A 24,552-nucleotide genomic window follows, 5' to 3' on the forward strand; every position below is an offset into this window, starting at 1 on the left:
CCACTGAACTACATCCCCAGCAAACTTAATCTTTATTATGCTCTTTTGACTTAAGAGAATATGTAACCCCTATCATAATACACACTCCCAAGAAAGAGCCAACCAGCCTCACACAGCACAAAGGGCTTGGCCTAAGGCAGTCATCCACTAAGTGGAAAGACAGCTATAAGACTGAATAAATATTGAGCTAGGCATGGTGGCACACACCTGTAATCCTAGCACTTGGAAGGCTGAGGCAGGATTGCTGCAAGTTTCAGGTCAGCCTGGGCTATATAGTGAGTTAAGGCATACCTAAATTGCATAGGAAAAAAAAAAATCAAAAAAATAAAAGAAACAATTAGCTTCAAAATGCTTATTTAAATAGTGCTCCATGGGCCTGGTTGCAAATACCTGTAATTCCAGCCTATAATCCCAGCTGAGGAGGTAGATAGCAAGTTTGAGCCCAACTCGGACAATTTAGCAAGACCATCTCAAATCTTAAAAAGGGCTGGGTATGTACCTCAGTGGGAAGGCCCTAGGTTTAATTCCCAGTACTCCATAGATAAATAAATAAATGGAGTCTTCTTTTGTGCTGGGGATGTAGCTTAGGAGAAGAGCATTTGTCAAGCATGTGCAAGGCCTGGGATTCAACTCTCAGTACCACCAAAAAAACAAGAAATTTTTCTTAATAGAGGCTTTCCATAGGTAAAATCATGTTTGATAAGTCATTAATGAAATTAATGATCTTTATAGAGATGTGTGTCCAAGTCAACAGTTTGGTTACACTGCTTTGCTTAATATAATCAGTACTTATTTTCTTTCTCAAAATGGAATAACACCAGCACCCAATTCAGGCACCCTTTGAGGACCATAAAATATAGTATCCAAAAATAACCTGGACATGGTAATACATACCTGTAATGCCTAATTCTAAGGCTGAGGCAGAAGGATCTCGATGAATTTGAGGACACCCTGACCTGATTTCCAGTGAGCAATCCTCCTGCCTCAGCCTCTCAAGTGCTGGAATTATAGGCATGGACCCTTACGGACAGCTCATATTCAACTTATTGCTTTCTATAGGCAAATCTGGTGGCCAAGCATAGTGATGCATGCCTGTAATCCCAGCACTTGGGAGGCCGAGGCAGGAGGATTACCACGAGTTCAAGGCCACCCTGGGCTACATAGGAAGTTCAAGGCCAGTCTGAACATCATAACAAGACCTATCTTAAAATAAGGAAATCTATTTATATTTTATTATTATTTTTTGCTACCAGGGATTGAACTCATGACCTTGTGCTTGTGAGGCAGGCGGCAGCACCACTGAGCTAAATCCCTAGCCCTCTATTTATATTTTAAAAGTATTACAGGTCCAAGGATTTAGCTCACTGGCCCCTTGCCTGCCTGGCAACCACAAGGTCCCGAGTTCAATCCCCAGTACCAAAAAAAAAAGTATTATAATGCTATTTTATTTTATTTTTTTTTGGTACCAGGGATCGAACTCGGGACCTTGTGCTTTCAAGACAGGTGGCTGAACCGATGAGCTAAATCCCCGGCCCTACAATGCTATTTTATAACTAAGACAGGAGAGGGAAACCTCTGTGAGACAACAAAGCACAATTATGTTGGTGAGGGCCAGGGATTTAGCTCAGTGGCAATGTGCCTGCCTCACACAAGGTTCTGAGTTAGATCCTGGGGGGCAGGGCGGCGGGGTGTGTGTGTGTGTGTGTGTGTGTGCGTGCACAACAATTATATTGGTGAGTCCAATAAATTTTATACACAGAAGTCAGAGGTTCAGGCAGCTTCCCTGAAGCCAAAAGGATGCATAAATACATCCCAATTTCTAAAATGCTGTTTTCCCTCCAAATCTCTTGACCAATACCATCCATACACTTTTACTATATGATTTTAATCTATCTTAAACTTCTCTTGCTTTCGCTTAGTATTCTTTATATATTACCCCTTTGCAGAATAGGTTCAAAAATACCTCTGCTTGCTCTTCACAGCTTGGGTACTCAAGATAAACAACATAAACAGGAGCTGGGTGTGGTGGCACATGCCTATAATCCCAGCACTGGGGAGGTTGAGTCAGAAGGATTGCTTTAAATTCCAGGCCAGGCTGGGCTACAGTGAGTTCAAGGCCAGCCTAAATTTCGAAAAGACCCTGTCTCAAAAAAAAAAAAAAAAAAGCGCAAGGACCCCAGTTCGATCCCCGATACCAAAAAAAAAAAAAAAAAAAAACCGCTGGGGATGTAGCTCAGTGTAAAGACTATCGATTCTATCCTCAGTACCAACAAAAGGCATATATATATATACATTTCATGAACTACTCTTAATCAAATGTTTCTCTTTCCTGCTTCAATTCCTCTGTTGATTATTGCAAGACAGTGATGTTCAATCATATTCAATACAAATCCTAGCCCTAATTTTCTACTCTCACAGAGTTAACACCACTCAGAAATCTCTCCACTACTGGAAAGTACTGTCGTTTCTACTATAATCTATTAGGAAGCCTCATATCTCCGGCCTAGGTCTTCTAAAGCTGAACTTTCAATTGTCTATCTTGCTCCAGGCTCTAGGTTCCCCTCCTCTCCCACTTCACACTGCTGTCACAATTGCTTCTGACATTTCCTACCAAAATAATCCGGGGCTCTCAGAATTTGTTTAGCTTTTGACCTTGACGCCTGTTCGGCAATTTACAAGTTACAAAGTATCTACTTCTGATCTTCACCTCAACCCACTGAAGGTGGTAAACCACAAACTGCTACCCTGGTTTTAATAGTAAGGAACGAAGGGGGTCGGGCCAGCTTCAACCAAGGTCACACAGCGAGTCCTCTCTGGTGAAACGAATCCTCTTCTCAGGGTCGCATCGAGCGGGGTCCTCTTCCACATCCTACCGTCCGTCCCTTCCCTGCCAGTCGGCCGAGCCCTCGAGGCTCTGAACGGGCCAGGGCCATACCAGTGCCGCCGCACAGTCGGCAGATCCCCCTAGTGCTCCTCTCCTGAGCGACAGATGTCAGGCCACCCTATCTGGGTCAGAGACACCCCTTCTGGCCGGCCCTTACCCCAGCCAAAAACAGTGGGCCTGGCTTGGGGGCCAGAACCATAGCTCCTGATTGAGCGGGGCAGGGCGGGTTGGGTGCTCACCAATGCGACCCTCGTTGAAGCGTGGTCCTCAGCAAGGCGCCGAGCTCGGACTTCTGGGTCTCCACATCCGGTCGCTCACTGCAACCCCGGCCTTCCGCCATCTCGTCCGCTGTCCTAGCCCAGCCGGCCCGGAAATCCGCTGCGCCGACTGCGTGCTAGGAGCCGCGCCCTCGCACGTATGAAACGCACACACGCGCACGCACGCACGCATACGGCGTCGTGAGCGCGCCCATTGGTCCGATCCGCGGCTGCGCTTGCTGCCAGCCTCTGCCCTTCTCCCCGCCCCCACGCGCAGCCTCCCGGCCAGTTTACAGTAAAACGCAGGGGCCCGCAGAACGGCGCTGGGAGTAGGGAAGCGGCCGCCGCTTCCTGCCGCCCACACCGTGAGCGCTTCCCGCAGCCTGCCGGTGCTCAGAGTGGCAACCGCGAAGAGCTCCGAGGCCTGCCTAGCCCGCGATCTCAGGGGGGTCTGACCGCAGGCCCTTCAGCCCCTCAGGCACTCCATCCGGTCCTGCACAAAGGCAGGGCGCGAAGTCTTAGAACTCGCTTTTTCTCCTCTTCATTCTTTGTCATTCCACTTTCAGGTGGAGGCCTTAGGCTAATCCTTAGCTGCCCAAACTTGAGATCGAATGCCTAGTAATCTTGGGTGGACCCTGCGTAGTTGTGACTGAGGCAGTCAGGCTCCCCTGCACTGGAAGCCGCGTTCTTGGTGGTGGTGGTGGTGAGGGGACCAGAGCCACTCGTTGAGAGGGAGCCAGGCAGATGTCTTTATACTAAGTACACAGGCATCTGGATTTGTTCCTGGAACAAGAAACAATGTGCTGAACACTAGGATTTTCACTAGATCCTGAATACATGAACACACAGGCCTCCTCCTGGAGGGAAAAGTCAGCCTAGAGCAAGGAGGCAGCCGGGTAACTAGCATAAGTGAGTCTCTCTTGTTTTGTTTTTTGAGACAGGGTCTCACTAGACAGTTCAGGCTGTCCTTAACTCGCTATGTAGCCCAGGCTGGCCTCGAACTCGAAGTGATCCTCCTGCCTCAGCCTCCTGAGTGCTGGGATTATAGGCATGCACTGTTGTGCCCAGATTGTGAAGTCCCAGAGACCACCAGGAGGCCGTTTCCGATGTAAGCACACAAGGGTCGTTTATTCAAGCTTAAGCAGGGACTCTCAACTGTCACCGACACAGCGGATCGAGATTGAGAGCCCTGAGTCCCTAACTAGCAGGGTTTTTATTGAGAATACAACAAGCTTTGGTTATTAGTAGCCAGGTGATTGGTTAATACTCAATACATATGAAGTGTAGGGTTTTGGTTGGCTAGGCTTTGGGGGTCGAAGGGGATTACGTATTGGTTTTTGTGAGGGAGAAAAGGGGCAAAGATTAACGGCCAGTTGTTACATACTGATCGTTAGCAGACCCACTAATGGCCGCATCTATCTTGTGTGGACAGTCAGCTCATTAACTGCTTATCCTACAGATAGTGTGCCTGGAACGCTCTCTCCCCGGGTACACAGGTGGTTGGGTAATAAACTCAGGAATTTCAAGTGGTGAATTCCTAGTTTAAGCACAAATTTGAGAGAACAAAGGAGACAGCTCCAAAATGGAGTCATTTTGGTCCCACAGCACCATTACGCCCAGCAAGACTGTCCTGGGGCTGGGAATGTGGCTCAGTGCTAGGGCACTTGAAGCCCTAGTTTGGACCCCAGAGGAAACAAAAACCAATCTCTGCCCTCCATCAATCTAAAAGAGATCTGCAGCTCACCACAGTGCCGAGCAGTGTGTAGTTAAATGCCATTAAAGAATGTGAAACAAGTTAGTGTAAGACCGAGGGCCTTACCAAACGCTCTGAGGAGCTGACTAGTGAAGCACACCCAGGAATCCCAGCGGTGCCTTCAGAATGTAAGACCAAGAGCCTTACCAAACGCTCCGAGGAACTGACTACAGCAAAGAACACCCGGGAAGGAACACACTAGACAAGTTGGAAAATAAAACAGACCTTTATTAGTCTGGCCAGACGGCGCTCCCAAAGCAAAATAGCTTAGAGAGGCAGCTAACTCAGAGTCCGAGGCTGTTTTTATAGGGGGTTGAGAGGGAAGTTAACATATAGAATTAAAGAAAAGGGGACAAAGGTTAGTGGTCGACTGTCACGTATTGATGGTCAGCAGACATTTGCAGCTTGTTCTAAAAATTGTGGTGCCCGGAACATCAGTTCCGGGCAAACAAGGAGTTGAGTAGTTTACTTTGGGACTTTAGGTCTGTTACAGATTTTTATCTAGTGTCCCAAAACTAACAAGCATCTTTATCCATTAACTCACATTTAATCACAATGGGGCTGGTGAAAAGGAACAAAGGTTATGCAGTCCCACAACACCCAGCTTCCTTTTTATTTTGAAACAAGGTTTTAATTACCCAGGGTGGCCCTGAAGTTTCCATGCTCTGGTCTCAGGCCCCACCCAGCACACTACCTTCATTATCATTAATACCAGTCTTGCAGGGTGTGGTGGTGCTTACCTGTGAACCCTGCAGAGGCAGGATTGCCGAAAATTTCAAGGTCAGCCTGGACTACAGAGTGAGCTCAAGGCCATCCTGAACTATGTAGCTAGACTCTGGCTCAAAAAATAAAAAATCAGTTTCAATGCTTCTCAGTGTAGCAAATAGAGGCCCCAGCAGTAAGTAGCCTACTCATTTAGGTTTATGTTTGTGTGGGTGTGTGTGTGCACACATGTGCACACACACATGCTAGACAAGTGCTGTGCCACTAGTATACAGCCTATTTGGTAATTTTTTGTTGGTTTGGTTTGGTTTTTTGAGACAGGGTCTCACTGTGTAGTTCAGGCTGGCCTTGAACTTGTGGCACTCTTACTGCCTCAACCTTCCAAGTGCTGGGATTACAGGTCTGCACCACCAAGCTTAGCTCTTGTTTTTTGTTTTGTCATAAATCTAGAGTTGAGTTTTTGGAGAGGCCAAAGCTGAAGGATGAAGCTGGGCGTGAGGCAGGGGGTTCACTGTGAGTTTGAGGCCAGTCTGGGCCACATAGTGAGACCCTGTCTCAAAAAAAGGGGCGGGAGGAGGCCGGGTATTTACCTCAGTGGTGCTGCACCTGCCTTGAAAGTGAATGGTCCTGAGTTTGATCCCTGGTACCGAAGAAAAAAAAAAAAGCTGAAGGATGGCTGAGGGTAGTTGTATGTGCCTGTAGTCTCAGCACTGTGGGAGGCTGAGGCAGGCACATCACAAATTTAAACTCTAGGGCCAGGTGTGGTAGTGCACATGTGTAATCCCAGCACTCAGGAGGCTGAGGATGAAGGATCACAGCAAGGTCAAGGCCAACGTGGACTACATAATGATCTAGGCCAGCCTGCACTACATAGGGAGACCCTGTCTCAGGGGGAAAAAAAGTTTGAGGAATTACATTGAAGACAGAGCAAGGAAGTCATTTGATCAAGAGGTAATTGTGCAAGCAGTATCTGACCTATCTGTCAGATTTAATGTTTTTGATTTTCCTTGTTTCTTTTTTTTTTTTTTCTGGTACCGGGGATCGAACTCGGGTCCTTGCCCTTGCGCAGCAGGCAGTGAAACCACTGAGCTAAATCCCCAGTGTACTTGTCCTTTTGATTGTTACTTTTTGTTTTGAGGCAGGGTCTAGCTGTGTATATACCCCAGGCTGGCCTTGAACCTTGATCCTTTGCTTCACAGCTTTCCCAGTGTTGACATTACAGGCCGTACCTCCATGCCCAACTTTACATGTCCTTTTAAACCGCTGATACACAAGAAAGCAGGATGAGTGCAGATCAGAGCCAGGGACAGTTACAACGTTGAGTAGTAAAAGTGTGTGTGTGTAATGTTCAGTTTCTTGGGAAATACTTAAGTTTTAACTGTCTTGAGTGTTCCTGAAGAGAAGAGGGTAGAGAAAGACCTTTAGTAAAGGGAGGCAGGGAACTTTGAGGAAGAATATTCCCCACCCAGTATCACCTGTGCGGGGAGCTCAAAATTTCCCTTTCCTGGCAGCCCAAGACACAAACTATGAAGAAAGAAGTGGGTAAGCAGCCGGGGATTTAGCTCAATGGTTCTGCTGCCTGCCTCGAAAGCGCAAGTTCCCAGATTCAATCCTCGGTACCCCCCCCCCCCCACAAAAGGAGTGGGTAAGGGTGAGTCAGCAGACAGCCTGGGGGAAGTGGTGGAGTCATTTTGGAAAGTCCGGGGCTCGTTTTGCACTGACCCTGCACAGAAAGGGGAGAGCTAGAGTAGGAAGCCTTGGCTCTTGGTGCAGCTGGAAGGCTCCAGAGAAGGGTCCTGGGTCCCAATCTTCCAACCCAAAGCTCTGGAGGTGCGCTCCAGGGCAGATGTTTTCACAAGCACCAGCTGATTCCTGGACACGGTGATTGAGCTCCTAGAACAAGACCTGGTACCTTCCACACCTGTGGCTATCTGGCCTTCTAGCTGCTGCTCTTCTCTGGGACAGTGTTTGTCGAGAAGCACTCAGTCCACACGAATTTGTCTTGATTGTCTGAGCAGAGCTTCTTTTTTTGTTTTGTTTTTTTTTGCAATGCTTTTGGACTGAACCCAAAGCCTGTTGCATACTAGACTTGTGCTCTACCACTGAGTTACATCTCCAGTCCTTTTCATTTTTGACACAGGGTCTCACTAAATTGCCCGAGGTGGATTTGAACTCACAATCCTCTTGGCTCACCCTATGGAGTGCTGGAATTACAGGCATGTGCCAAGACACTTTTTTTTTTGGTACCGGGGATCGAACTTGGGTCCTAGTGCTTTCGAGGCAAGTGGCAGAACCACTGGGCTAAATCCCCAGCCCTGCTTGCTTTTTTTTTCTTTATTTTTTTTAAAAATGTTTAAATGAAATGTCACTTCTTTCAGTTCCTTGATTCCATCCATCCAGGTTTCTCACCTCTCTGCCCCTGACCCAGGTTTGTGAATTTATAGGAATTAGGACCCCCCCCTTGATCTTTTTCTTCCCACATTCCTCAGGTGACCTCACCTTCTCCAGTAATTATAGTCCCCTTAGCTAGAGCTTTGCCTTTAAATATTGTACTTTTTGGTTTTTAGTCTCCTTGTTCAGGCTGGTCTTGAACTCAGTATATAGTCCAGGCTGTCCTTGCATTTATGGCAATCCTCTGCCTCATCGTCCCACCTACTGGGATTACAGACATGTACTATCATGCCTGGCTCTAAATACTTCTGAGCCTCTTGTTATCTGAATGTCTCATGTAAAACCATTCATTCATTCATTCATTCATTTATTTATTTATGGGTGCCAGGGATCGAATTCAGGACCTCTTGTTTGCCAGGCAGGCAGTATTAGCTAAATCCCCAGCTTACCTATATAGTTTTTAAATTAACTTTTTTTATGGTACCAAGGACTAAACCCAGGGCTTTTTCACTGAGCTATATCCCCAACCCATTTTAAAATTTCTTTTTTGGTACTGGGGATCGAACTCAGGACCTTGAGCTTGTGAGGCAGGCGCTGGAACCACTAAGCTAAATACCCAGCCCCATAATTTTTTATTTTAAAACAATGTCTCGCTAAGTCTCTAAGTACCCCAGGCCGGGCTCAAATTTGAGATTCTTCTGCCTCACCTTCCCAGAGTGCTGGGATTACAGAAGTACATCACCACACCCAGCTCATGTAACACATCTGATTTGATCCTACAAAACCTACTCCTTGTGCTGGTTTCAGTAATGCCATTTTCTTGAGTTGGGGTGTAGTTCAGTGTAGAGTGCATGCTTAGCATGTAATGGCCTTGTTCAATCTTCTGCAACAAATAATGTCACCTTTGTGTCTCAGGCCCTTGTATACTATGCTTCTTGCCTTTCCACCCAACATCAGCTATTTCCTTGATTTCAGTTCCTCAGTTTACTGTCACTTTCTCCAGGAGGCAATCATGACCCTATTTATTCTCCAAGCACCCTGTACTATTTCACAGAACATGCCTTTTTAGGTATTATATATTGTTCCTTTGCCTTCCTGAGGCATCCAGTAGAGCACATGTCACAGGACCAATTAATGACTATTGTGGCAAGTCAGTGATGAGCAGAGTGCTCTTGAGGAAGAGAGAAATGTGAGACATAAGGGTCATAGGTGGCTTAGTGTATATACTCAGCTCCACTACACTACAGCCATCATACCTCCTAGGCTCTTAACCTTTGGGAAAGCAGACTACTTATTCAGAGGCAATCAAGACTCCAGGGTGTTCTGACAGGAACACAGGTAGGGTGGGGCCTAAGGGGGAGCAGTTTTGCCTGGGTCACCTCAAAGGGGACTCAAAAAGCTGAGGGGATGCTAGGCATAATGCTGTATGCCTGTAATCCCAGCATTTGAGGGCTTGAGGTTGGAGGGAGCAAGTTTAACCCAACCCTAGGCAATTTAGTGATTTAGCAAGATCCTGTCTCAAAATAAAAAATTAAAAAACTCAATGGGAGACCAGGCATGGTGATGCTTGACTATAATCCCAGCCCTTGGAAGGCTGAGGCTGAATTGCTTTGAGTTTGAGGCCAGCCTCAGCTACATAGTACATCCAAGACCAGCCTGAACTACATAGCAAGACCCTGCCTCAAAAATCCAGGCCCGGGATTTAGCTCAGTGGTTCTGCCTCGCAAGCGCTAGGTCCGGAGTTCAATCCCTGGTACAAAAAAAAAAAAAACATCCAAAATAAATAAATAAAAATTAAAAACTCAGTGGGAAGGCCCTGGGTAAAATTCCCAGTACCAAAGAGGAAAAGAAAAAAAAAAAAAAACTGAGAGGAGAGACCTTGTAGCCAGAGGGAGGTTAAATTCTAATGGAGGGAGGAGCCAGTGCAGGTGCTGAGGATCCTTGGAAACCTAAGAGCAGACCATAGGGGTCACAACAAAAGCTCCCTGCTTAGGGCCAGAAGCAAAGTTCTTAAATAGCTGGTTTGGACACAGGAAGGGTTTTGAGTCACCAATTTGGGCAGAATTGCTGGGACCTCAAAACTTCTGACCCACGCTGGTACCACTCAGGTGTCTCTGGGTCTTGCTTGTCCAAGTGTAAGCTGTGCCAAGGTGCTGTGGAGGTGCCCTGCACAGGACAGGTCTGGCTCTAGGTCTGTCATGAGAGATTACTGGCAGCGAGGTCAACAGATGGAGGGGTGGGACCTAACTGGCGGCATCTGGTCACTGAGATATGACTATCCCAGGAGGGCTGGCACCAGATAGAAAGGGCAGCTAAATGTACACTGTTTACACTCTCAACACTTGAGTGCCAACAGTTGGGAAGGACTTTTTCAGAGCAGATAAAAACACTGGGTGGCAATATGGAAAGACGGAGCAAGGTAATGGAAACATAATACTGGATGAGCTTCCAGTTGTGTAAAACAGACTTATGTAGGCCTAAGACTTGGAGGAAATCCAGAATTTGTGAGTAGGGCCCATATTTTGTGAGGGTCATACAACTCGTTCTCAGAAAGAGGGCTACTATTGGGATTAGGTGGCCACAGGATGCAGACAGAGGTTAATCTTTGGGGATTAGGCTCCTACCCCTAGGGCAAGGAGGCAGTAGGCAAGGTGTCCCAGACTGACACTTCCACAGAACACACACACACAGTTCTGTGACACCCAGCACTTTATTAGAGGGTAATCATTTTGGTCTGGTCAGACAGGAGGCTGAGTGGACAGGGCCAGTGCCCATCTTGGGATTTCCTGGAAATCGGACGTTCCTCCATGCAGATTGAGAGGAAACACCGTCATGGACAAAACCCCAGGAGAGCAGCTGGTAACTGCCAAGCCAGGATGGGAGGGGAGCCCTATGCAGGGCCGCGCCCCTAAGTGAGTAGGGCTTTGATGTCAGGCTCAATGTCGATGGTAGGAAAGCGGCGACTGTACCTGCGCACCGGCACACCATCGGGGCCTACCAGGAACTTCTCAAAATTCCAGGCCACGTCATTGCGGCATACCGGGGACCAGATGATGAACTTGGGGTCGGTCATGAGCGCAGTGGGTTCGTCACTGGGCGCCGGCAGGGCCTCTCGAAGGAAGGTGAAGAGCGGATGTGCCTTCGCACCATTCACCTCGCACTTCTCGAAGAGAGTGAAGTTGGGCTCGAACCCACCACCGGGTCGGACGTATTTGAGCAAATGCAAAATCTCTTCGTTCTTTGCGTTTTCCTGTGGAGAGAAGGGCAGCTAGGTTCCGGGGCCACAAGAAAGGGTAGCTTCTAACCACATGATAGAATTTTTCCATGAGTCACCAGAATGGCGCCCTCCTTGCACCATCCAGGGCAGGCCTGAGTTCCAGGCGAAAAAGTGACACGCGCCGGTGGCTTGCTCGGCTTCCTGGCCAAGGCCGCCATCCCGCCCCTCCTGCACCTCCCGCCCGCCGCACCTGGTGTCCAAACTGGTTGCACGGGAAGCCGAGCACTACCAGGCCTCTGGGCCCGAAGCGCGCCTGCAGCTGGTTCATCTGGGTGAAGTCCCGGACCGTGGTGCCTCAGAGGGATGCCACATTCTCGATGAGCAGCACTTTGCCCCGCAGGGAGCCGAGACTGAGCGGCTCTCCGCCGGTCAGCGGGCGTGCGGAGAAGGAGTACACAGTGGCCTGAGCGGCCGCGGCCAAACGACCAGCACACATGGCGTAGGGGACACAAGATGGATCGTTAAGTTAGCCAAGCAGAGACTGGGAGCCCTCAGCCTTTTAACTGGCGGGTCACGTGGCACCTGCACTTTTCCGGGCGCTCAGCTCCTCCCCACAGAGGGTCACGCCTCATCCGGCGCCCACCAGGGTGGGAGGGCTGCCCTTCCCCTAGCAGGGACAGGGAGGAGAGCGCGGCAAGGCGGAAGGCGGCTCCACCCAGCAAGCTGGACAGCGGGAGCTTGTCCGGTCCGGCACACAGGCCGTGCCTGGTTACTGGGATTGTTCTCAAAGCTTCCTTAGCAAGGGTGTGTGTGGGGTAGGGCCTTGGAGAGGGGCCGCTCGCTGCACGGGAGAAAGTGGAACCAGAACTAGCTACTGCACAAACAGTGCCCATCCTGTGCCACGTCACACTCCCAAGTGCCCCACTATCGCCAGCTGCATGGAGTTTTGACTTGTGGCAACGCTGTTGACAGCAGTTACCAAGGCACATTTCTCTGCTAGGAGAGTGTATTTTGTTTTGAGACAGTCTGGCTATGTAGTCCAGGCTGGCCTTGAACTCCCAAGTGGGCCTCCCGCCTGAGCTGACCCAGTGCTGGGATTGATTACAGGTGTGCACCACCACAACCGGCTCTGTGGTTTTAGGGACAAATGGCTGGGTATAATGGCACACTGCCTGTGATTTCTGCACTCAGGAGGCTGAGGCAAAGGATTGCTGCAAGTTAAAGGCCTGCCTGAACCACATAGACCTTGTCTCAAAAAACAAAAAAAGAGCAAATTGGAGGAGGGTGGGCAATGTTGAGGCATACAGGGCTCCAGGCTCCGAGACAGTTCTTTTCCAAGCCTCACATCCAAGCCTCTGGTCTTTTCCTTTTTTTTTTTTTTTCCTGGTACCGGGGATAGAACTCATGACCTTGCGCTTTAGAGGCAGGCACAGTGCCACTGAACTAAATCCCTGGTCCCTGGTCTTTTCCTTTCTATCCCTAGTGCCACACTGCCCTTACACAGGTGCTCTGCAACAGGACACTCTGACAATACACTGGCTTCCTGAAGTGGAAGTTAACAGCTTGACAGGGCAAAGAAAATTCAGCCTAGACTGTCCTCTTCAAGTCTCCCTGGGGCTTCTTACCCCCAACTTCACTGACACAGGAGTTACCTCTGTGCTCTTGGGGAGGAGCCACACTAATGCTAGATGATGTGTAGCACATAAGTGGTACTTTGCACCCTGAAGGAACCTCTCTAACAATGAGTACTGCCAGGAGGGCCGAGTCCTTCCACCCTCCTGCCCTTTGCCCTAGAGAAAAACAAAAACACAGGATACAGGAAGTTTAGAAAACTGCCTTTATTCTATTAGTTGGAAAAATTAACTGGTACAGAAAAAAAGTTTAGTCAGCTGGAGAGAAGAGAAAAACCGAGTGCCATCCCTGAGAACCAATGGCTTCTTGGGGAGGGCACCTGGATAGGTGACAAGAAAGGAGCACTGTGAATAGAGCCAGGCCCTGCAGTTCAGGTGAGAAAGGCTATGCCTTTTTTTTTTTTTTTTTTGGCACCAGGGATCAAACTCAGGACCTTGTGTTTTCGAGGCAGACGGCACACCACCGAGCTAAATCCCTAGCCCCAGGCTATGCCATTTTCAAACCAAATTCCTAGTTACTAACCCAGTTCTGGAGAGGGGCACTGGGACATGTGGGGCTGAAAAGGGGCGACAGCCTTCTTGTATCAGAGAAAGTGACAAAATGGGCATTTTAAAAATGAATTTCCCATCTGACTTTATTTCCAAATAACTTTTTTTTCTTTTTTAAAAAAAACCAATACATTCTCTGTGGGAATGACAAATATCAGTATTAGGAAATCCAATTATACAAAAAATACTACATCTAGTCTGGGGTAGATATATTTATTTTTGGTAACATACATTAAGTGGCACTAATTACATAGTAACTATAAGGTAACTAACATGAAACCACAGAACTGTAACTGCCACAGCTGCATGGACTTGGGGCTTCTGGCTGAGCATGTTCTCAAAAAAACTGGATGCCCACCCCAGAGCTAGGCCAATGAACTCCATGAGGAGTAAGGCTCTGAAGTGAGGACTCCTTAGAGTTCCCTGCAACTGACAGATTATAAAGGCAGGACATGTTAGTTAAAAAGTAGTTACAGCCTAATTCAAAAAAGTTACCAACTGTTTCTCTTTCTAGAAAGAAGAAGTTAAGAAATTCTTTGAATTAGCGCCTGGTGTGTCAGGTGGAGTGCAGAGAGGGCTGTTAGAGCAGTGTCAGAAGGATCCTGGCAGGTCAGATGGATTGGACATCATTAATAATCATTGCTGGCTTCTAAATACTGGTAGCAAGATGACTTCTGATTTGTAATCTTAGGTAAATTATAGATAAATGAAAAAGGCCAGTAATCATACACTAAGATTAATAAACAGCACTTCAAAATTAACCGCATGAGGGCTGTGCTTGCAGCAAGGTTTCACAAGACAAGGCACCCAGATTTTTTCTTCCCACGCCTGGCTTGCAGAGCAGCTCTTGTGGCCATTTCAAAAACCTCCCTCACTCCATCTTTGGTCTTCGCTGAACATTCCATGTACCCAAAGGCGCCAATCCTGTTTGCCATATCTCTGCCTTCTTCAGGTTTTACTGGCTCCTGGCAAAGAGAAAAGAGTGCTTTCAGCTAAGTGTTACATACATACCCAACGTAGATGCAGAATATTTACATTCAACTAAAAGTCGTGGAGAAAGGATCACGCTATTCAATAATCATCCCTCCCCAAGTAAACACACACTCTTTTCTGGGAAATAGAAAGAAGAGGTCAGAGCAGCCCTAGAAGATTAAAGAAGGAATCTAAAGCAAGCCTTTAGGTGTTCCTGTAGTTAGCTTTACAGAGAACTGAATGCGAAGCGATGGAACCAGGGCCTGCTTTTGACATTCAGGCAGAGAAACTGCAAAGGGTTTTGTTTTTTTTTTTGTTTTTTTTAGAGAAAGGGTCTCACCATGTAGTTCAGACTAGACTGGAACTTACTATGTAGTCCAGGCTGGCCTCAAACTCACAGCAATCTTTCTTCCTCAGCCTCCTGAGTGCTGGCATCACAGGTATGTGGCACCAAACCCAGTATTTTGTTTTTGTGGGGCTGGGGATGGGACCCAGGGGCTCACACATGCTAGACAAGTGCTACATCCCTGACATTAGGCCACAGCCTTTTGACAGGCCACAATCCCACACCTCTACCATCACTTAAAGGCGTTAGAGCTTTCTGGACTTTGTGCTTTCAGGTTTTCTAATCACTCAGTAGTTACTAATTTATCTTTGGCCTCATAAGTACAAGTACTCAGGTGTAAAGGAAATCAAAAGCCTGATAGGGCTGGGGATTTAGCTCAGTGGCACTGAGCTTGAAGGCAAGCGCAAAGTACTGAGTTCAATACCTGGTACCAAAAAAAAAAAAAAAGCCCGATGAAGCTCCTGCATCAAGGCACTAACTAGGATGTTTCCGTCCTGGGCTGGTAGTCCTTGAGGGCACACTTATAGGAGACATTCCAGGTTGTGGATATAGCTCTGTAGTAGAGCACTTCCCTAGTATGCATGTGCACAGTTCAGAGTTCATTTGCCCAGAAAAGAAAAAAACATACCCAGAGAGACGCACTGGGGTGGGTTGTTTTTTGTTTTTTTGAGGCAGGAGGGTCTTTTTTTTTCTGGTACCAGGGATCAAACTTGGGTCCTTGCGCTTGCACAGCAGGCAGTGAAACTACTGAGCTAAATCCCAGGCCCTGGAGGGTCTTGCTATGTACTTCAGACTAACCTCAAACTATGTAGACCAGGCTGGTCTCAAACTCCGTGATCCTCCTGCCTCAGCCTCCTGAGTGTTGGGATTACATGCTTGCACCACCATCGGTTCCTACAGGAGGTTTCTCTATGTGAATGTTAAGTGAGAGTGGTCATGGGCACCCAAGTTCAAGAATGCTTTAGGAAGGCTGGGTGTGGTGACACATGCCTCTGATCCCAGCACTCTGGAGGCTGAGGCAAGAGGACTGCTGTGAATTTGAGGCCAGCCTGAGCTACACAGTGAGTTCAAGGTCAGCTTGGATGACACAGTGAGACTCTGTCTCAAAAGAAAAAAAAGAATGCCATACCTGCTTCATCTTGGCTAACTCCCGTCTTGTGTGCTCATCGTTCCGAAGATCCTTCTTGTTTCCAACCAGGATAATGGGTACATTGGGACAGAAATGCTTTACTTCTGGGGTCCATTTTTCTGGGATGTTTTCTGTGAGAAGAAAAATGCACAAAATATGGGAAACTATTAAAATTCCACCTTTAAAAATCTTCAAGAGACCTAGTTAATTTAAAGACACTACCATTGCTACTTTAGAAGTATGCTGGACATTTAGCCAGGCATGGTGGTACCCAGCTAGAATCCCAGGATAGCTGGGGGAGGCTGAGGCAGAATATTACAAAGTGCAAGCCCAGCCTGGGCAACTTAGTAAGACCCTGTCTCAGTATTTATTTATTTTGGTACTGGGGATCGAACTCAGGACCTTGTGCTTGCGAGGCAGGCTCGGTGCCACTGAGGTAAATTCCTGGCCCTGTCTCAATAATTTTAAAAAGGCTGAGGCTATAGCTTAGCACAAGGCCCTGGGTTCAATCCCTAGTACTGAGGGGGAAGGGGGGATTAAAAACCAGAGTGTAACAAAACTATACTGGACAGTTAATGGAAACCCACTGGTTTTAAAACCACACCAAAGGCAAAAGAGTCCCTTCCATAAACATCCTCTCTCAATTGCACCAAGAATGTTGACTTTCTCTGTATTTGGGGCCCAAGTAAAGGGACTGGGGTGCATATCTTCTTTTTCTACCTTGCTCATGGGCCCAGAGAGTGCATTTTGCCCTGTGGGTTACTGGCTTTTCTTTTTTTTCTTTTTCTTTTTGGCTTTTCTTTTTTTGATAGAGTCTCTACATGTAGTCTAAACTGGTCTCAAACTTATGATCCTCTTGTCTTAGCCTCCCAAGTGCTGTGATTACAGGCATGTGACACTATGCTGGCTCAGTTCCTGGTATTTAAAATGGCTCAAACCAGGCAAGGAGAGGCACACCCATAATTCCAGCACTGGGGAGACTGAAGCAGGATGATTGCTGTGAGTTTGAGGCTAGCCTGGGCTACATAGTTCAGGTCAGCCTGAACTACATAGTGAGACCCTGTCTTTAAAAAAAAAAAAAAGGCTCAAAAATGACTTTGAAAGTAATTAGAAAATAGTTGGGGGGGCTGAGGATTTAGCTCAGTGGCGCTGTGCTTGCCTCGAAAGCACAAGGTCCTGAGTTTGATCCCCAGTACTGAAAAAAAAACCCCCGAAACCAACCAAACAAAACACCCCCAAACCCAACCAAACCAAAAACCCAAAAACCCAAAAGATAGTTGGGCATGGTGGCACACAGCTGTAATCCCAGAAATCTAGAAGGCTGACCCAAGTGGATCCCAGCCCAAGTTCAAGCTCAGTGTGAAGGTCCTGGGTTCAACCCTAATATGGAGGTGGGGGTGGGGAGTGGCTCTTCATGATTTCCCCCCTGTATTCCTCTATTTAATCTTTGCTCCACAATCACAAAGCATGAGGAAAATTTTTCCTTACACCTGTAGTGGAACCCTTAGGAGTGGACAATAACTACTTAGGTCTGTCAAAGATTCTAGCTTTAAATTAACATTAGCTTTCATTTTTTCATTGGATTTTGTGTGTGTGTGTGTGTGTGTGTGGTACTGGGGATCAAACTCAGGACCTTGCGCTTGTGAGGCAGGCACAGTGCCACTGAACTAAATCCCCAGCCCAAATTTTTTACACATTGGCTTTTTTTTTTTTTTGGTGAAGCTTTCATTTACTTTCTTTCCTCCTCCTTTTATTTAGCCCTAGGGATTGAACCCAAGACCTTGTATGTGCTAGGCAAACATTTGCTCTAGCACTGAACTGTAGTCCCCCTCATCTTACTTATTATTATTTTATTTGTTTTGTAGATAGGGTGTTGCTATCTAGTTCAGGTCAGCCTTGCTATAGTCCAGCTCAACCTCCTAAATGCTGGAATGACAAGCATGTGCCACCATGCCTCTCCCAGCCATCCCCCACCCCACCCCAGCCCTTATGTTTTGTTTTTTTTGTTTTTTGGTAGTGGGGATCAGGGTCCTTGCCCTTTTAAGGGAGGTGGCGGAAACACTGAGCTAAATCCCCAGCTCCTTGAGCCCTTATGTATCCCAGGCTGGCCTTGAACTTATGGCAATCCTCCTGCCTCAGCCTCCAAAGAGTGCTTAGATTACAGGAGTGCACCACCATTCCAGGTGAGAAGTTAAACTTTTCACACATTTTATTTAGGCAAACTACTGGTGGAATTTCACCCCATTCCCTAATAAAAGTAATGCTGAACTTTTGTAGAAGCCAGGTGTAGCGGCACATGCCTGTAATCCCAGCACTCTGGAGGCTGAGGCAACAGGATTGCCACAAGTTGGAGGCCAGCCTGGACTATATAGCAAAACCTGTCTCAAAAAAACACAGCTAAAGGGGCCAGAGATTTAGCTCAGTGGTTGCGCTGCCTGCCCTGCAAGCACAAGGACCTGAGTTCGATCCCCGGTACCAAAAAAAAAAAAAAAAAAAACACAGCTAAAAAAATCCAACAAAAAAACCCCTCACAGCTCAGCAAAAGGGCTCCACCTATCTATGAAGCTTTTGCAATGACGTGCACTGAGGGTAGTTTTCAAGAGCATCCAGACCCTAGCACCAAGGGTGACTGTCCCCAAATGGGAGATGATCCTTTTTGCCTGTGTATTTTCTACATTTACTCTCTTCCCTAGTGCCTACCCTCTATGGCTGGGGCTCAGAAAAAAAAAAGTCATAGTATACATAGAATACACAGAGGTTAAAAACCAAATAGAATTGGGTGTGAGGAGTCTGAGGCATGATGATCCTGAGTTTGAGATCATCATGTACTATATAGTGAGTTCAAGTCTGGCCTAAATAAATAACAAGAACCTGTTGCAGAAAATCAAACCAAAATAAAAAAGCCAATGATGTTCTTTGAGACCAGGAGACATGTTTTTTCGGTGGTAGTGTGGATTGAACCCAGGGCCTTGTGCATGCCAAGTAAATGGTTCACCACTGGATCTACAGCCCGTCTTTTTGCATGCAGGGGGTGGGAGGGGAATGGGAGAACAGGGTCACTCCTGCCAGGTTTCCCAGGCTAGTTTTGAACTTGTGATCCTCCTGCCTCGGCCTCTTGAATAGCTGGGATCATATGTGGGTACCACTACACTCAGCCCAGGAGACATATCCTTAGGAGAACAGTGTTTTGCTCAGAAGGTATTTTGTCCTTATAGGATTATACTCTGAATGTTGAGGACACAGAGCCTTCCTCATTCCTGTAGGATTTAGGTCAAGTGTTATCAGTTATGTGTCTGAGATGTCCTATTGTTCCATTTTCTCTACTGGCCAGAGCTTTGCCTTCATCCTCTAGGGCCTTGGAACAGCCCTTGAAAGAAAGCCAGATTAGTGTGCAAATCAGAATTATAAATCACAACTGCTGAAGATGAACTAAGTGAACCAATAACAGGGAGTACCTGGTTCTTTCTTAGTCCTGGGAGACACTACGCAGGGGTTCAATCTCAGCTTGATTGCCTGGGCTTCATGACCTTGAGAAGTAGATCAATGTTTTGGAGTGGCCCTCATCTCTTGCCAGGCTTGGTGGCGCTCATCTGTAATCCCACAACTGGCTAAAAGGATGATACTTTCCCTTTTTTTTGTGGTGGTAGTGGGGACTGAATCCAGGCTCTTTGCACTGAGCTAAATCCCCAGGCGTTTTTTCATTTTCAGAGACCCTAGCTAAGTTGCTCAACTGCCCAGACCAGCCTCGAACTTGTAAACCTCCTGCGTTGGCCTTCCAGAGTACTGAGATTATAGGTGTAAACCACCACACCACAAAGCAAGGTAGATACATTTTAAACACACAAAACAGGGTTGGTGGTACAGCTCAGTGGCGTGGTGTTTGCCTAGCACTATTTGGGTTGAATCTCTAGTACCACAATAAAACAGAACAATTATGGCAGCCATTGGAGATACAGGCTCAAAAGGAAGCTATAGCCCACATTCTGTTCCAAAGTTCGAGGACTTTGGGTACTGATGACTTTTTTTCTGAAGCTAAGGCCTGCTTTTCAGATGCTTGATGCCCAGAAGAGGTCTGAAAAACCAAATGTCCATCATGTAAACTGTGACAAGCAGGCTGTAAGGCCACTCACCTAAACTATCAGGGCTGTCAATGGAGAAACACATCAGTATAACATCCGTGTCTGGGTAGGAGAGAGGCCTCAGGCGATCATAATCTTCCTGTCCAGCTGTGTCCCACAAAGCCAACTCTACCTGTGATGGAAAAGCAAACCACCACAGGAATAGAAGGTTAATTCCACTACGCACTTTTAGAAAAAGTGGCACTTGCCACAGTATATTCAAATAGAAAACCGTTCCAAATAGTATAACAGAAGAGTGTTCATTTTTTATAAGAAATCCAAATGTAGAGGTATGTGGTATTATGCTCCTTGTTCCTTGGTACTGGGGATGGAATGCAGAACCTTTGAACTGAGCTATATCCTCAGGCCTTTTTATTTTGACACAGGGTCTTGCTATGTTGTCCAGGCTGGGCTCAAAGTTGCGATCCCCTTGCCTCATCTTTACAGAGTGCTGGGGTTACAGATGTGAGCCACTGTGTCTGGTTGAATGTGTCTATATTGTTTTAGGTTTCAATTTCTCAAACTAGCAAATTTAAGAACAGATTTAAGAACTGAACCAAGTGGCATAATTTAAATTAACTGGTCAAAATAACTTTATAGTTTGTAAGAGGTGTTTTATACCAAGTACAGTGGCTTGTGCTTGTAGACCCAGCTACCTGGGAAGCTGAGGCAGAATTGCATATTCAAGGTCAGTCAATTCAGTGAGACTCTGATTCAAAATAACGGGCTGGGGATGTAACTCAGTGGTACAGTGCCCCTAGGTTTAATCCTCAGTACTTGGCAGGGGCTGGGACAGGAAAAAGTGTTCATTATAAATAACATTATACTAGGAAAGAAAGTGGATAGATAAGAAAGGAAATCAAATTGTAAATAACATGGCACCAGGTATATAAGGGAAGAAAGGCAAATATCACATCGAGTAACTTTCCTTAATATATTCTCACTCGGGCTGGGGATTTAGCTCAGTGGTTCCGGCGCCTGCCTCAAAAGCGCAAGGTTCCGAGTTCGATCCCCAGTACCAAAAAAAAAAAAAAAAAAAAAAATTCTCACTCAACCATTTCCTTACTATGTTTCATTCTGGCCTAGTATATAAACACCGACACCTCCTATTATTGTGGATTGAACACACAGCCTTCTGTGTGCTAGGCAAGTTCTCTACAGGCAAGCTATATCCCCACATTTACCTCTCTCTCTTTTTTTTTTATAAATTGAGACAGGGCCTCACTGAAATGCACAGGATGGCTTTGAATTTGTGACCCTCCTGCCTCAGCCTCTGGAGTAGCTGGATTATAAGCATGCACCACAACCTGGCAGCAAACTTGTATTTGAGTTGGTAGTTAAAAAAAAAAAAAAAAAAAAAAGATACCATGCCAGATGTTCCAGGTGTTATACAAGGCCTGAAGTGACACATCCAATCCCAACCAGCTCTTGATAAATGCTTTCAGGGTACTGGGTCTGTCTCTTGTCAGAGGCCTTTCTGTTTGGGTCAGGCCTCTGACTGGGATCATGATCACCCACAATCCAGCATGACTCTCCTAATGAATACATTACGTGAACATTCTTAGGCAGTGCCCTCTTCACCTTGGGGGCTCCCAAGTTTCTCTGAGGCAGGCAGCTAAACTGTGACACCTTTCTCCAGATCAAGCATCTCTTCCTGAATGAGGGACACCCCTGGCTTGGCATGGTCAGTCATGCTCAAGGTTGGCAGCACAAGAAAACAATCATAAGAGCTGGGCATGGTGGTGTGCATCTATAATTCCAGCACTTGGGAGGTTGAAACAGGAGGACCTCTGCAAGTTTAAGGCCAGCTTGGACTACATAGTGAGTTCAAGGCCAGACAGGACTACACAGTGAGTCCCTGGCTCAAAAGACCAGAAGAAACACCAGTTTCAAAGAATACACACAGAGAACTGAAGTTGAACTAGCAACGGTCTCCACTGTTCAGTCACCTTCAAGGTGGGATTCAAAGTTTTGTGAGGCAAGAATTTCTTGTATTTTTTTTCTTCTTGGGCCAGAAAGATCCCTGGGTTTTCAAATGGCGATGATAGCAGTCAGTGTAGCCCACCATGCATTTGGATAAAATGGAATACAAACTATGAAAGTGTGTTCTGAGTGTGGTATTTTCAGGCCAATCTTGGTATTGAGTGCTTTCAAACAGTTTCAATTACTTCTAAGAACCCTGATGATATTTGTAAAATGGTAAGGGAGGACTCAAAGGACAGGCAGTTTACCCAGGGTCACAGGAATATAATAAGAAACTCTGGAATTTTAAGCACCCTGAACCATATTTTTACACATGATGCCATAAACTAGGGCTAAGTGACTCTGATACAGAAAGGGATGGTAAGTAAAACAGGCAAGTAAGAAAGAAGAAAGGGGGTGGAATTATGAAAGCATTCCTAGCAGAAGAGACATGTGACTGAGTATCTAAGAGGACTGAGCTCACTGGACCACTCTAGTTTTCTTTTTTATCACCCAGCTGACCCACTTATTGGAGGTAAGGTAAGGCACTGTTTTGACAACAAAAGGGAGTATAAAATCAATTCCCTAAAAATTTTGTCCTAGTCTTACCCTAGGGTTTCAGGACAGACATGGGGAAACACTGTCCTTGCCATCAAGGCAAGACATTGAAACAACTATCTTATGTTAAAGTAAAAAGATTTTTTAAAAAAAAAAGTGATGGAAATAGTTTAAATGTCATACTGTTCATAGTATTAGATCAGTATAACCTTTTTTTTTTTTTTTTTTTTAGTACCAGGGATCAAACTTAGGATTTTGTGCTTTCGAGGCAGGCTCGATGCCACTGGCTAAATCCCCGACTCCAGTATAACCTTTTGAGAAGCATAAGCAATAAGGACATCTTGAATTAGTTTTGTGCATTTTTTTTTTTTTAGTACCAGGGATCGAACTCAGGACCTTGTGCTTGCGAGGCAGGTGCCAGCACCACTGAGCTAAATTCCTGGCCCATTTTTTTGCTTTTTGAGACAGGATCTCACTATATGGTCAAGACTGGTTTTGAATTCACTATGGAGTCCAGGCTAGCCTCAAACTTGTGGTAATCCTCCAGCTCAGCCTCTCAAGTGCTAGGATTACAGGTGTACACAACCATGCCTATTAAATCAATTATCTCATAAATGAGCATTTGGTGTGATACACTGACAGAATTTTTTAAAAAAAGGTCCATCCATACAAAAAGGTTTGAGTATTATCTATTTGGCAACATATTTCAAATATAAATATGCTTCAAACAACTGCATATACTAAGGCTGCCTCATGTAAAACACTTATGAATATGGATAAAGTGTGGAAAACAACAGTTTAAAATGAACAAAACAGGACTAAGATGACAAGTGAGAACGAATTATTCTTTCCAACATTTCTGTCATATTGTGTAAAGAACAGGCAAAAGGCCTACTTTTCTAACAGTCTAACATGCAAAATGGCACCGGTAATCATGAAAAGTTAACTCACCTGCTTTCCATCCACTTCAATATCTGCCACATAGTTCTCAAACACTGTGGGCACATATACTTCTGGGAACTGGTCCTTGCTAAAAACTATGAGCAAGCATGTCTTGCCACAAGCTCCATCACCAACAATCACCAGTTTCTTTCGGATGGCAGCCATCACTGAAACACAAAACAAAGGTGTTATATAGAATGCATACGAAGCCACACATAGGCAGGGAATGGTGGCACACACCTATAATCCCAGCACTTGGGAGGCTGAGGCAGGAAGATCACCCACCATGTGTTTGAGGCCAAACTGGGATACGTAGTGAGTTCAAGGTCAGCCCAAGTCACACAGTAAGACTGTGTCTAAACCACCACCTAAGAAAAAGCCACAAACAGCGTCAGACTATGACACAATTTTGTGGCCATGGTGCACGGGCCTTGATTAGTATACCTGAGTTCAAAATTCTAAAGCCAGGTATGGGGCATGGTGGCGCATGCCTGTAGTCCCAGTACTTTGAAGGCTGAGGCTGCTGGATTATCCAGAGTTCAAGGCCAACCTGAGCTAACTAGTGAGTTCAAAGCCAGACTGGACTACAAAATAAGATCTTGTCTCTAAAGAACAAAAACAAGTGCTGGGGATTTAGCTCAGTGGTTCCACTGCCTCCACCAGAAGCACAAGGACCCGGATCCGATCCCTGGTACCACGAAAGGGAGGGAGGGAGGACAGACGGACGGACAAAACAGGGCCAGGGATTTAGCTCTGTGGTTCCGCCGCCTGTCTCACAAGCACAAGGTCCCAAGTTTGATCCCCAGTACCAGAAAAAATAATAAACAAACAAACAAACAAATAAATAAAATTATACCAGGCCCAGGGATTTAGCTCAGTGGTGCTGCAGCCTGTTTCGAAAGTGGAAGGTCCTGAGTTTGACCACCAGTACCAAAAATAAGTAAAATAAAAATTATTTATTGGTAAAAAAAAAATTAATAGCTTTCCCTGTAAGATCAGGAATAAGTCAAAGGCACTTCTACGCAACATGACACTTGAAGTCCAAGACAGCAATTAGGTAAGAAAATGAAAAGGCATTCAGTGGGTTGGGGATGTAGCTCAGTAGCAGTGCCTAGTATGG

The 24,552-nt window shown here is 46.2% G+C and overlaps 3 protein-coding genes across 12 annotated transcripts in view; all 3 read right to left on the bottom strand.

Annotated features, from left to right (window-relative positions):
- The window catches only part of Usp4 (ubiquitin specific peptidase 4), a 43,828-nt gene extending 40,505 nt beyond the window's left edge, over nucleotides 1–3,323 (bottom strand). For 4 of the 6 annotated variants that reach the window (XM_087186052.1, XM_087186053.1, XM_087186049.1 and 1 more), the window contains exon 1: nucleotides 3,124–3,323. In XM_087186052.1, the coding sequence (XP_087042178.1) occupies nucleotides 3,124–3,224 (101 nt within the window). In that variant the 5' untranslated portion in view covers nucleotides 3,225–3,323. The remainder of the gene's footprint in view (nucleotides 1–3,123) is intronic. The other 2 variants (XM_087186055.1, XM_087186054.1) reach the window with 1 other exon arrangement.
- A 7,376-nt stretch (nucleotides 3,324–10,699) lies between these two features.
- Nucleotides 10,700–12,078, bottom strand: Gpx1 (glutathione peroxidase 1). The gene is made up of 2 exons (XM_004834027.4): nucleotides 11,476–12,078; nucleotides 10,700–11,258 (listed from the first exon to the last, which is right to left on the bottom strand). The coding sequence occupies exons 1-2, from the start codon at nucleotides 11,719–11,721 to the stop codon at nucleotides 10,917–10,919; spliced, it is 588 nt and encodes a 195-aa protein (XP_004834084.2). The 5' UTR covers nucleotides 11,722–12,078; the 3' UTR covers nucleotides 10,700–10,916.
- A 970-nt stretch (nucleotides 12,079–13,048) lies between these two features.
- The window catches only part of Rhoa (ras homolog family member A), a 45,488-nt gene continuing 33,984 nt past the window's right edge, over nucleotides 13,049–24,552 (bottom strand). For all 5 annotated transcript variants that reach the window (XM_087186070.1, XM_087186071.1, XM_087186069.1 and 2 more), the window contains 4 exons: nucleotides 23,442–23,599; nucleotides 19,983–20,103; nucleotides 15,853–15,983; nucleotides 13,049–14,370 (listed from right to left, as the gene is read on the bottom strand). In XM_087186070.1, coding sequence (XP_087042196.1) covers nucleotides 14,197–14,370; nucleotides 15,853–15,983; nucleotides 19,983–20,103; nucleotides 23,442–23,597 — 582 coding nt within the window. In that variant the 5' untranslated portion in view covers nucleotides 23,598–23,599 and the 3' untranslated portion in view covers nucleotides 13,049–14,196. The remainder of the gene's footprint in view (nucleotides 14,371–15,852; nucleotides 15,984–19,982; nucleotides 20,104–23,441; nucleotides 23,600–24,552) is intronic.

Source organism: Heterocephalus glaber, unplaced genomic scaffold (genome assembly GCF_053883595.1).
Source record: "Heterocephalus glaber isolate CG9 unplaced genomic scaffold, H.glaber_assembly_v1.0 deba00001504, whole genome shotgun sequence".
Classification (NCBI taxonomy): Eukaryota; Metazoa; Chordata; class Mammalia; order Rodentia; family Bathyergidae; genus Heterocephalus; species Heterocephalus glaber.